The 12,531-nt window shown below is 37.1% G+C and overlaps 3 protein-coding genes across 4 annotated transcripts; 2 read left to right on the plus strand and 1 right to left on the minus strand.

The window, feature by feature from the left end:
• The first annotated feature begins 2,661 nt into the window (after positions 1 to 2,661).
• Positions 2,662 to 6,225, plus strand: LOC130717150 (protein PHLOEM UNLOADING MODULATOR). Its single transcript, XM_057567278.1, has 4 exons — positions 2,662 to 3,087; positions 4,357 to 4,751; positions 5,245 to 5,438; positions 5,554 to 6,225. The coding sequence occupies exons 1-4, from the start codon at positions 2,789 to 2,791 to the stop codon at positions 5,950 to 5,952; spliced, it is 1,287 nt and encodes a 428-aa protein (XP_057423261.1). The 5' UTR covers positions 2,662 to 2,788; the 3' UTR covers positions 5,953 to 6,225.
• Positions 6,226 to 6,841: 616 nt separating this feature from the next.
• On the plus strand, positions 6,842 to 9,042 carry LOC130717151 (thioredoxin Y1, chloroplastic). 2 transcript variants are annotated; one of them, XM_057567280.1, is made up of 4 exons: positions 6,842 to 7,179; positions 7,273 to 7,450; positions 8,498 to 8,568; positions 8,711 to 9,042. In XM_057567280.1, exons 1-3 carry the CDS (start codon positions 6,917 to 6,919, stop codon positions 8,561 to 8,563), a joined length of 507 nt encoding a protein of 168 aa, XP_057423263.1. In that variant the 5' UTR covers positions 6,842 to 6,916; the 3' UTR covers positions 8,564 to 8,568; positions 8,711 to 9,042. The 2 variants fall into 2 exon arrangements, with proteins under 2 accessions (XP_057423263.1, XP_057423262.1); XM_057567279.1 differs by having other exon boundaries at positions 6,845 to 7,179; positions 8,708 to 9,042.
• Positions 9,043 to 10,710: 1,668 nt separating this feature from the next.
• Positions 10,711 to 12,531, minus strand: LOC130720886 (40S ribosomal protein S18-like). The gene is made up of 4 exons (XM_057571590.1): positions 12,377 to 12,531; positions 11,971 to 12,131; positions 11,698 to 11,886; positions 10,711 to 10,979 (listed from the first exon to the last, which is right to left on the minus strand). The coding sequence occupies exons 1-4, from the start codon at positions 12,377 to 12,379 to the stop codon at positions 10,874 to 10,876; spliced, it is 459 nt and encodes a 152-aa protein (XP_057427573.1). The 5' UTR covers positions 12,380 to 12,531; the 3' UTR covers positions 10,711 to 10,873.

The raw sequence follows: 12,531 nt of genomic DNA on the forward strand, positions 1-12,531 counted from the left end.
GATATTTTCGACAACGATGCACAATTCGAAAGGAACTGAATTTCATTAAACACAGATCAATTACATGAAGATCAAAGTGTAACAAAGTGAAAAGAAAACTGCAGGGAACGTAAATTTTGACAAGAAATTAAACAACAGGACTAGTGAATCCCAGGAAATTAACAAATAATACGACAAGCTTAGACGCAGTAAAGATAAACAACTGGTTCTGCAACGTACTCCTCCATCATCACGTCTTGCTCCTTGAGTCTCATTGATGCGGACATTAGAGCTTTTTAGTGAGTTTTTAAGGAGTTGAGTTGGGAACCCTTTTTCTGACTTGAATTCTCCCATTTATAGAGCATATCCTCGGCGGTTTTCTTCTTCTTCTTGGATGGGTTAGTGGGTCTAATCCCCTCTTCCCACGATCTGGAGTTGGTTTTGGAAGTTCCTTGTGCAGTGGTGGAGATCGTGTGCCTCAACTGCTCCAACCGCTTCTTGGCCACGTATTCAACCAACGTGGTGAGAATCTGACTTGGTCAATGCTGCACATGTTAAATGTGCCTATGTTTGTAGCAGTAGTTCCCATTGTTGAATTCGACTACTTCTTTAACTTGGTGCATTTTTCCTTTCCTTTCTTTAGTCTAAATTCGACTACCTTGTGTGCTTTGGGCCGAATGTGTTTTTTCTTTTTGGGTCAACTAGACTAAAATTTAAATGAATATCATTTAGATGAAAATTTAAATCTTATCAAATAAAGAATGTGCAAAAAAAAACATAGTATTATGGTGAGGAAAAAAAAAAACATAATCAATAAAAAAAACTAAATTGTGTGATATATGGTTGTCACTCTCTAGCCTCTGCTACTGTTTTTTTAGTAATGTTAAAAGATAAAAGACAAAGTGCTCGTTTCGATTTATGTTAAAAACGTGGTGTTTGAATGCGTGATTTTTTTTGAATGTCTGAATGCGTGATTTTATCAACATGATTTTGAGTAAAATTGTGTTTATGTAAACATGATTTATGTTTTGATGATTTATAACAAACGTGATTTTGAATAAAATGAATATTGTTTGGATAGTGTTAATTTTTTTTTAAAAATTTGGATTGTGTTAATTAAACTCACGTTTTGGAACTATAATTTTAAAAAAAAACATTATGCTTATGTACTTGGTTGAGTTAATGACATTAATCAAATGAGAAAATCCAAGTCTCTCAAATGACAAAATTTACGTATAATAATAGAATGATTAATATTGGCTATAATGAGATCTAAAATGTTGTATAAGAAAATGACACGTAGAGTGAAAAATCAAAGAAACAACCCAGGCCGTAGTTCAGAATTCTTTATTTGAATGGAATACAAATCTAGTTGGTTGTTTATCAGTTCTGTAATTTTAGGTGGGGAGTATGAGTGGGGGTAGCCTTGTATCTTATAGGGCTTGGTCATGTTTGATGGTTCTTTGGTCTTGCCCTCATTTGTTGGTTGTGTTTTAGTAGGTGGTCATTGACTATGTTATTTGCATGTCTTTGAACTACTAGATTTTTTATCTTTTTTTCTTTTTTATATGTATTTGGGTTTTGCACCCCTTGTGCAGGTTGAATACAATTCTTTGACTTATAAAAAAAATCATCCTCTGTTCTTCTAGGCCCCACCCTGTCTCCACCGACGCAAGAATTGCAAATACCATGACCCACCCGGCTGCAACCTCACACGGGTCAGTGGCCACCGCCACCACCACCTAGCCACAACCCACCCAATGGCCAACCCCACATCTTGATGCACACAGCCAGTGCTCTTGAGCAAGAAGCCAAGAACAGATTTGGAAATAACGAAGCAAGATTTGAGAAATAATAGAGCAAGAGCAGGAACGGATATGGGAACAAAAGAGCGTAAACGGGATGCATGTGTGTTGGTGATTTGGTGAAAGCCAAAATTCACGGCAACGCCACACACGAACGCTCCGAAATATCGCTTTGAACAAAACGGCGTTCTGACCCCCTTTTAGCTTCTGCGATTTAGAAAATGCATATCCAAACAGATTGGTGAAGCTTCACAACGTCGTCCATCTTAACGCAACGGGCGTTTGGGTATTAAAACGCCAAACCAAACAGAGCCAAAGCCATCGTTTTACTCCACCTGATGTGATGAACCAATCATATTAGTTTTGATGCCATCATTACAACCACTCAGATTTCCACACAATAATTTCCAGAAGACCAAAACATTGATACAACATCAACCAGTGCTTCTTATCACCCTATTAAGAGCTCAGCTTCAATTTTTTTTTTCTTTGAGAAATTCTAAAAAGCTAGGGTGACTAAGCAGGGGAAGTCACCTAGTCACCCTCGTGTGGCTCCGTCTAAATAACCTCCATATAGTGAAATGACTTATTATGAAACTCGTAAGAATTTAAAAATCGATTATGAATAAATGAAAAAGTCTAAAAACTTAAGGGCATCTAATTTACTTTCAAAATAAAAATTTATATCATAATATATCACATCTATTATTCGAGTCATTTATTAGCATTATGTTAATCATAAGAGCAAGTAAGCTTCATTTATATCATGATATATCACTTTCCATCTAAAGGCTACCAATAGAAGCTTCTCACCTTAATTACTTCTTAATTTAGAATCCATTTTACCACCAATTCCAAATAACATTACCTTGTTTTCATTTTTCCATATAGTTACTCACTCAAGGTGGGTCCCATGCAGAAAATCTACTTCCCCTAAGTTGCGACAGTTTCCCGATTCGTCCTCCTTCAGCTCAACCAGATTCTCTCAGCTGCACTCCTCCATCATGCGGTGGCAGGCGCCGCCGGCGAGAAACGCCGGCTTAGGCGTCGCCGCCATGTCCTACGTGGCCGTTGACTACCTCCGCCACCTCTCACCAACATGGCACTCGCGTCTGCAACCGGCGTTGTGGACCCTCCTCGCCCTCGCCGCCGTGGCTCGAGTCCCTTCCTACCGGCACTGGTCGGCGGAGTTTCGTGCCGCTATTCCTTTCCTCGCCTCCATGCTCTTCATGCTCGCCGCTCTCCTCTTTGAAGCAATCTCCGTTCGCTCCGTCACCGCCGTCCTCGGCCTCGACTGGCACCGGTAACTTCGATCACTCTCACCAGTTTTCTTCTTCAGCTCGTTGCTTCTTATCCTTAATATTGATCTTAACGAGGTTCTAGAGAGTGGATCTTGTTTGAAAAGTGGGTTTTGAATTTTGAAGGTGAATCATGAGCTAGTAAATGCACTATGTTGTTTGTTTGAGTTCATATTTCAATTTTAATGATGTTCTGTTAGAGATCCAAGCTATTAGTTTTGATCACAGTGTGCAATGATTCACAGTTTGTTTCTAATTTTGAGCTTCTGGGATTTGAGTGATAAGTTTCTAAGTTCAGATCTTAGTTTCAAGTTTTAGCTGTTTTTGGTAACAATGTTAACTTTTAGCTGCTTGGGTTGGTGCAGTTAGAATAAACTTATGTTGAAGTTGGATTTTTACAAAAATGGATTATTTGCAGTGAATTGGTCAGAGGTAGAATCTTAGCCTTCTAAGTATTTGTTGCAGAGATTAAAGTTAAAGTGTAAATTGTGGTATTATTAGAAAGTTTCATCAGAAATCAAGTCCTGCTTGTTTGGACCTATGTTGATATTTATGAACTACTATACAATTAATGGGATGGTTAGTACAAATGATCATGTTTTAACAAGTGTATAATTACTACTTACTTTTTAGTATTCGCTTTGTTCCTTATTATAAGAATCAAATAACTACCGCACATCCCTTAAGAAGTGTAGTTAATGTTGGCAACATTAAATTTGTTCTCAAATTTTTTTTCCAAAATTGTTACACAATGGAAAGAGAGAGAAAGTTCTATTATGAGAACCAAATAACTACCTTACACCGTTTAAGAAATTTAGGTAATGTAGCTGACAATATTAAACTTGTTCTCAATTTATATGAACTTTCCAAAATTACTCATGACATATTTTTCTTATTTTCTATTCATCATTAATGCGTCATAAAAAGAACAAAACTTATAGTATATCAAATTCTTTATATCCATTTTAACAAGTTTTCCAATGACACGCGTATAATTTTTTAAAATTCAACATTAAGTTCTTAAGGAATGCCATTTACTTCTAGAAATAAAATCCACTTGTTAATGTTTGAATGGACAACTTGATGGAAATGATATAAAAAAATTTATCTTAGTTTTTTTTCCCAAACTATACCTCCAATTTGGTTCTTATTATGTAGTATCTGATTTCCTATAACTATGGCTTGTTTTGGCTTATTTGACATGAACCTAACTTCAACCTGCTTTTGTATTCACTTTTTGAAATATGAACTTATTTAGTTTTGTTGTCTTACAGGAATACGCCACCTCTTCCAGACACTGGTCAATGGTTTCTCCTGGCATTAAATGAGAAACTTCCTAGTGTAATTGTTGAGATATTAAGAGCACGCATTATTGGATTGCACCATTTCTTGATGTTGTTTATGATGTTGGCGTTCTCTGTGCTATTTGACTCTGTAAGAGCTCCTGGACTTGGACTAGGTGCTAGATATATGTTTACCATGGCAATTGGCCGCCTTCTCCGTGCCATAAGTTTTCCATCTACCATTCTGCCATCAGCCCGTCCTTGGTGTGCAAGTTCTCGGTTTAGAGTTCCGTCATATCCTCATCGTTGGGCTCAAAAATATTATGTTCCCTATGCTTCAGATCATAATGCTATCAACCAGCTGATAAAGCTAGATAAAGCTTATGGTATGCACACTATTATTTCACTGGGTTCTTGTCATTACTCTTATTAAGCTTAGTCCCCAGACTTTGTACTTATTTACTCCAGGGAAGCTTATATCGTAGTGGCCCGTAATATTAATCAATTTATTTGACTTGAGTTGGTCATCTAAACTATCCTTTGACATTTTTTGTTTTTCATAAACTTCATTGGCCAGAAAGAGTAAGTAACTTCAAATTGAAAGTTGAAACTGAAAAATACTAGGTTTTGAATGCTGGAATTGTTTACAGTCACTTTGGGTTTCCCTGATGAGATTTTATCAAGAAATCTGAACATTACATTCTGTATGATTGTATGAATTTTAGATTTTATTGTTTTAGTAATTTGATTCTCAAAGCTGCATAATAAATGTCTTCTATCATTAATTCCTTTTCCTCTGCATCTACAAGAACCTGTCCACCTTTACAGAAATTTTGTTTGTGTGCGAAGATCCTGAAAATTAATATTCTTCATTCTTAGTTGACATTGGAAGTCCTGCTGCTGACTACCAGCCAGAATGGGGTTCGGCGAGCTTTCTGATCGATTTTCTTCGGCCGACGGCCTCTGAAGGACCTTCATGGTTCAGTTTGTTAAAGAAAGCTGGAGGTGGCTGCAATGACCTCCTATATAGTGGCCACATGCTTGTTGCTGTGCTCACAGCTATGGCTTGGACAGTAAGATTTGAAGTTCATTTCGATCAACACTGCAATGTCTTATCATCTCGCTTTTTGCATTTAATTTAAAGTAGGAGTTTAGTTCTTGACTGTGATATCTTAAAAATGGCTGCAGGAAGCTTATGGAGGTTTCAGTTCAGCTCTTATATGGCTTTTCGTAGCGCACAGTGCCCAGAGAGAAGTGCGAGAACGCCATCATTACTCTGTAGACTGCATTGTAGCCATCTATGTGGGGATCCTCTTGTGGAAGATGACAGGTTTTATCTGGTCACAAAAAGATGCATCCAGAGATAGGAATCTGTCTAAACTTGAGAAGATTCAAAGTAGGCTCGTCCAGGCTGCAAAGGACTCTGACATTGAGGAAGTGAGGGAGCTTCTCAAAGAGATTGAATTAAGCAGTGAAGAGAGCAAGAAACAGACTTCAATAAAATATTCAAAGTTATTTAGCTCTGCCACCATTGTCTTTGCACTGACCATAGTTATTCTGGCTTTCACATTGACAAGTGATGGATGATGATCTTCTTGCCACACAGTTTTCAACTTTCTGTATGTATTTCCCACGTATTTTGTTGCTATCAGCAGTAGTTTTGGTTAACTACATGGCGTAAAGAGGCTAATCGGAGATGACTCCTTGAGTTAGGATTTGTATTGTTTAGTATGATGACTGTTGTTTGTTATTGTCATCATCTTGTATCACTAGACATGTATTTGTTGTTATTTATTTTTTTGGTAGAGAGACATTGTTTGATTGAATGATTGTATAACAGAAATGAATTTTTAAGACTTATGGTGGATGCAAATAGAAATTGCAATATCACAATGTGCCCATTCACGAGTCCTAGTTGGCTTCAGTTTTGGCCGACTCAAATGGTCATAAGGCTCAATGATCGTCTTGGTCGGCTTAGAGGATTCAACATGAGTTTCTATCTCGTCCAACACCTATTAATGATTCGGAGACTGCCAAAGGCTAGTCATTTTCTCAATAGTTATTCACAATAGCTTGAGCAATGTAAAATGCATCCCTTAGTTCATATCAAGTTCTATAAAATACACGTTGATCAATCAATGACACAAACATTGCTCGCTTTGCTCATTATACGCTCTTTTATAACTTTGAGTTTCTCTCTCTAATCTTGAGCTGACTTCAGGGTTGGAATGTCTTCTGCAAAGAGCTCCCCTCCGAGCACTGTCACAATCATTCAACGCTTCGCCTCACGCACACAACCATGAACCACCATATGGAGATCAGAGCATCTTTAGCTCATTTTCTGGAAGAACACTTGTTTGTCTATAGCTTGACAAGGAAAAGTGTGTGATAAGGTATTAATATTTGTTTTTCTGGAAGTTATTTTATTTTGACTTGTCGACCCGACCCAATTTCCCATTCCAAACAAGCAGAGATATTATCATCCAATCCAATCCAAACAACACAAACACACACACATTTCTCTGTTCCTCGTTGGCATCGTTCTCTTCCAATGGCCGTCACTTCCTCTGTAATCCCTTCTCTCAACTCCACGCGTCTCGGATCTTCTCCTTCTCCATCTTCTTCCACAAGGCTCTCCTCCACAACACCCTCACTGCACTTCCCTTCTCGCACTCGCGTTCTCCGCATAGGAACTTCACGCGCTCCCCCTCGATTCCTCCCTGTGGTTCAAGCTAAGAAACAAACCTTCTCCTCTTTCGATGATATGCTCGCAAATTCTGATAAGCCAGTCTTCGTTGACTTCTATGCTACCTGGTACTATGTTTTTTTTTTTCTCCTTTGCTGTTGTTTTAAGCTGTAGTTTCTATGAAAATTTGAATTGTTTTTGGTTTTTGTTGTTTTTTGCAGGTGTGGTCCGTGTCAATTCATGGTTCCGATACTCGATGAAGTGAGTACTCGGCTTAAAGATAAGATACAGGTTGTCAAGATTGATACTGAGAAGTATCCTGAGATTGCTAACAAATACAGCATTGAGGCATTGCCAACTTTCATCATCTTCAAGGATGGAGAACCCTTTGATCGCTTTGTAAGTTGTTTTCAATCATGTTTTCTGATGTTATATGACCGTGTTGCGCGTTGTTCTGAGATATGCTGTTCTTACAACTAGCCTTGCTTCTAGTGCTGGTTTTATACACAATTGTGATATGTGAAGGTCACAAACCATCATAATACTATTGCATTTGATTGCTAAGCTATCATAAGTGGAAAACGTTTTGTGCTTAGGGGACTAGCATGGACAGGAATCATATAGTTCATAATTTGTGTTAACTTTATACTTGCCACATTCACCTTTATTCACAAAGTCTTGTTGTCTACAACATAATGAAAGTGAGGTTGCTTTGATTAGAATGTAAAGAACCTAATTGGATAATAGCACAAGATTGTCTCTTAGTAATTCGAATGGTTTCTCCTGACATCATATTTGAATAAGTGAAGATAGGTAGCTTGATGTAGTATTTAGCCGTTTGCAACCCTTTCTTTGATGTTATTGTCAATTGTTATTATGCTAAATCTTATCACCGTCATTTGGAATGGAATACATACATTGTCAAAATTCATTAGCATCATCTTAAATGGTTGACAGCTTCTCATGGACTGAATCTGTATTTACTTAGTCTGTCATAATAAGTTGCATTCAATGTGAACAAAATTGAATAGACTTTCACCTTCAAGGGTACAAATTGTTTCTTTCATTTTTGGTCTTGAAGTCTGCCTGAAGGCCTGTTTGCCTCATTACTTGAAAGAGGGGCATTGCTCCGGTACGCTTATAAAAGGGTAGGGTTTTAGTACCCTTCAGTATTGTGTAAAATCTTAGGACTAGATTGTAAATTATAAAACTTTATTAAAGAAGACCCATGCAAAAACTATGTTCAATTCAAAAGGGTATGTAGCCCCTCCAATTTATGTCGGTGCCGAAGAAATATCCCTTAACGGATATTCATTTCATTTTATAGCTTCATTCATGTTTTATTTATTTGAGTATTTGACAGCCCAAAAGAAAACAAGGATGTTGACTGCTATCTTAACTATTATTTTACCCAAGTAAGAAAATTTTGATCTTTACGATTTTCAGGAGGGAGCATTAGCTGCTGATCAGTTAATTGAACGCATAGAAACCAGTCTCAAAGTTAAGCAATAACCCTAGTAAGTCTTTATCGTTATCCCATTAATTGATTATTGTTGTATTCAAAGTTAGCTTTCGCACATCTTTAAGTGACTTGTCTAACTCTATCTCTCCACTAACCCTTCCCCTCTACATTCTTTACTATGCCAACCTTTGCAGCAGCTATAATGAAGACACAAAGAAGCTTGTCTATTGGAATGTTCGATCACATAACTGATTGGATTGGAGGATACCATGCTGTTTCAACCTCTTTCAGACCTTTTTCCCCATGTAGTTATTACATTATCTCCAAATGCTGAGAGCCAGGCTTATAAAAATTTGATTGTTTAATTAGCAGGGGCATTTTTTTGAGAAGCTCACTAGTAAACCTGGTTATTGTTGTGAGTTTGTCAGTGTCTTAATTCTTGTCTCTCCCCTAGACTCCATCCACCCCATCTGTATTTTACATTAATATTCTGAGTTTAGAAACAAAGTGAGAGTTTATGGAGGTTAAATTTGATTTCTTGTTAGCTAAGCACATATTGAATCGCATGGGAAAAAGATCAACCATAGATGCATGTTTGGCAACAATGGATAGGTCACATCATGACCTCAAGATGGCAACGTGGTTCTGCCCACAATCGATCTTAACATGATCACGTTATTGCTCAATATTTGTATGTGTGACGAATGTTTAGAGGCATGTGTCGGTATATGCAGCTCAATGTCTTGATTAGGGCGCTGACTGAGAGCAGAGCAAAGCTCAACAACGCTAGCAAGTTTGATATGAATTGCTCAGTTTGATACTAATAGCATGTTTAAAATTGTTAAGCTAAAAAGTCACATTTACTTGATTGTGTCCAAACCCCTACTATACTTTTTGTATTCTAGTTTCCATATACAAGCCATAGAGTCCACCCCTTCTTCATTTTCCTTTTTGCAACACCCAAGACTATTTGATTTCCAGCATCTCTTTGTAAATGTTTGCGAATCATTTGTGATGGCCTAATATCTCTCTGAAACTCTTCTAAGCTAATCAATTAATTGGACCCCAGAACATGTACGGTACTAACTACTAAGCATTCCATTTCCATCTTGACCCAGTTTATCCACAATATACTTAGTTTAGGATGCCCTTCCTTGAATTCCCTCCCAATCGCAAAGCCTTTCCCTCTTTTGCACTCCCACTCTCTTTCCATTGTGGTCCTTTTCCAAACCCTAACTCATCCATCCTCATTATACAACCCACTTCAACAATAACCTCAGCACAAGGGATTTTTGGTGGATTTGGAATTAGGATTAAGGTTTCTAAAATTGGGAATTAGGGGACTTTTAATTGTAATTATATACATATAAATTAAATTTGAAATTAAAATCACATTTCGACCCTACATTAGACTTATATATACGCAGACATGCCACTCTAGGACATTGGTCAACCGAACCATAAAGTCACATGAGCTCAAGCTTACAAGAGACAGCCAACCATGGGTCTCAGACCCTCCAAATTATCAAAAAAAAAAAAAAAAGAGACAGCCAACCATTTCCCTGATTGTGTGGATAAAAACCCAGAGTTTCTCCAATGAGAAACTAAAGCCGAATCTTGCTCATTTTAGATAGACCAGAAAATTATTCAGCCCATTCTTTTAAGCACTAACATGAGCAGGCAAAACATCACAATTATTGTTAGAAAAATGTTAAAACAGTTTTTTTGCCAAAAGTATTTAAACAGAATCAATTAAGATATTAATTAAAATAATAGTAAAAATGAAATCTTTATAAATTAGCTTAAATATTTTTTAAAAAGTAAAATCTAATAAAAAACCGTTCCAATATTAGTATTTAGGCATATGAACCTTTAAAACATGCCCTTTTAGTACTTTCATAAAATAAAAGTGTTTACCACATTCATGGAAATTAGAATGAACAATTACTCATGTTTGTACAAAGACAATAATTCATCTAAAAGTAGCTTTTGATTGAGTACTTCAATAAAAAAAACTCTTTTCCATAAGAGCTTATAAAGAAGCTCACCCATGACGGACAACCTCATACTCCTTATACTAGGCAGTAGAACATGAAACAATTTGATAATCAAACGAGGGAGTAATCAACACTAATCTTGCTTTAGATTTGGCCATAGACAGTTAATTGAAACGAAAATAGCTTCCATCACAAAAAGATTTAAAAACAACACGTCTATATAGAAATCACATCAACAAACCTGACCACAATCCACATTCAATTTCAACAAAATCCGGATGCATTATCAAAATAAAATTTTGTCCAAACAACACATCTCACTCTTCCGAAACAAAAAGAAAGAAAAATATAGGAAATGAGAACTCAGCGCTTCTTTGAGACACCAACCGTTTTACCCCTACGACCAGTAGTCTTGGTATGCTGGCCACGCACTCGAAGACCCCAGTAGTGTCTCAAACCTCGATGATTCCTGCATTGAAACTTAATGTCAGGTTGCAATCTTATTTTTCACTAACCAAGGTCCTGTGTTGACAACATTGCACAAAATCAAGGTCCATATAGTTCTACCAATGAAACCAAATAAACCCTGACGAGCAAACAGTGTTGAAGGCATACAAATCAAATTCATAGGGTGCAATATATCAATAGGCTCAAAGCACAACATTAGCATGATAACATGTATCTACGCTTTCGTTTGGTTTAACAATCTTTCAGCAATTTAATGAGTAATGCATTTCATTTAAGCTAACCTTTGAAAACAATGCATAAGAGTTCAAGAGACAATGATGTTCCATGTACTTACTCTCAAACACATCATTTGATACCTTAGCGACTTTATGATATCTTTGATGATTGAAAAGATATAAGCTACACATACAACATTGTTCATATATGTCTCCTTAAAATATATGTTAGAGCAATGGGGTAATGGGTTGTTTTATTCACGCTGATCCCATGATTGTCATTTAAAAACACTTCTAAAGTAAGTATGCAAAAGTTTAGAAATCAACAGTTTGCGAGAAGGGAATGTTTTGTTAAGATAAATCAGTATCACAAACATATAATTAAGATTAAATAGCTTGATTGGCAATATCATCAATGATCAAACAATCACAAAGTTAATAGTGAATTAGTTCCAGGCTTTCAGTTAAACAATTACTTCCATGAAACCAACAAATGTTAATCACCTGATTTTCTTGAGCCTCTCCAAATCATCCCTGAGCTTCATGTCGAGGGCATTGGAGACAACCTGATGGTACTTGCCATCCTTGTAGTCCTTCTTCCTGTTGAGGAACCAATCTGGGATCTTGAATTGCTTAGGATTGGCAACAACAGTCATCACATTGTCCAATTCCGCAGCACTCAACTCACCAGCTCTGCCAACAACATCAAAAACCATTCATTTCAACAAAATACCCATCACGCAAATTTGCAATCAAAAAAGTTCAAAGGCTTTTTACCTCTTGTTCATGTCGACATCAGCCTTCTTGCAACAGATGTTGGCGAATCTCCTTCCAATACCCTTGATGGAGGTCAGAGCAAACATGATCTTCTGTTTCCCATCAACGTTGGTATTCAACACACGCAGAATGTGCTGGAAATCCTCGTTCGCCACAAGAGACTGCAAACCCCCATCACCCAAAATCAATCAAAAATTAAATTTGAGAATCATTACACCATATATGATCATAGAAACGACATGGGTCGGTTTCAAAATCGTTGATTTCAAATCACAAGCTAAAAACCTTGACGTTTTTCAGGATCATTCAAACAAAAATGAAAAATAAATAAAACTGAAGTTTCATATGCCAAACCATCAGAGAAGCAGAGACAGGAGAAAGAGAGGGAAAGAGAACATCGACATACCATGTTGAAGGCAGAGATTCAGAGAACGATTGCTGCTCTGAGTAGATTGGCGCGGCGGCACTGCGGCTCTTCTTCTCTCTGTCTCAAGCTTAAACCTCAAACCATCAGAAAAAGGGTTTCCTATATTTCTATTGCCCTTGTTCACGGGCTGGGCT

The sequence above is a fragment of the Lotus japonicus genome, chromosome 5, assembly GCF_012489685.1.
Source record: "Lotus japonicus ecotype B-129 chromosome 5, LjGifu_v1.2".
Lineage (NCBI taxonomy): Eukaryota > Viridiplantae > Streptophyta > Magnoliopsida > Fabales > Fabaceae > Lotus > Lotus japonicus.

Coding starts and splice junctions, on each gene's coding strand:
- LOC130717150 (XM_057567278.1), top strand. CDS start 2,789: ATGCGGTGGCAGGCGCCGCCGGCGAGAAACGCCGGCTTAGGCGTCGCC. Junction 3,088..4,356: donor CTCGGCCTCGACTGGCACCG/GTAACTTCGATC, acceptor GTTGTCTTACAG/GAATACGCCACCTCTTCCAG. Junction 5,439..5,553: donor TCACAGCTATGGCTTGGACA/GTAAGATTTGAA, acceptor AAATGGCTGCAG/GAAGCTTATGGAGGTTTCAG.
- LOC130717151 (XM_057567280.1), top strand. CDS start 6,917: ATGGCCGTCACTTCCTCTGTAATCCCTTCTCTCAACTCCACGCGTCTC. Junction 7,180..7,272: donor GTTGACTTCTATGCTACCTG/GTACTATGTTTT, acceptor TGTTTTTTGCAG/GTGTGGTCCGTGTCAATTCA. Junction 7,451..8,497: donor GAGAACCCTTTGATCGCTTT/GTAAGTTGTTTT, acceptor TACGATTTTCAG/GAGGGAGCATTAGCTGCTGA.
- LOC130720886 (XM_057571590.1), bottom strand. Junction 11,887..11,970: donor GATGTCGACATGAACAAGAG/GTAAAAAGCCTT, acceptor TGTTGTTGGCAG/AGCTGGTGAGTTGAGTGCTG. Junction 10,980..11,697: donor GAGAGGCTCAAGAAAATCAG/GTGATTAACATT, acceptor GTTTCAATGCAG/GAATCATCGAGGTTTGAGAC.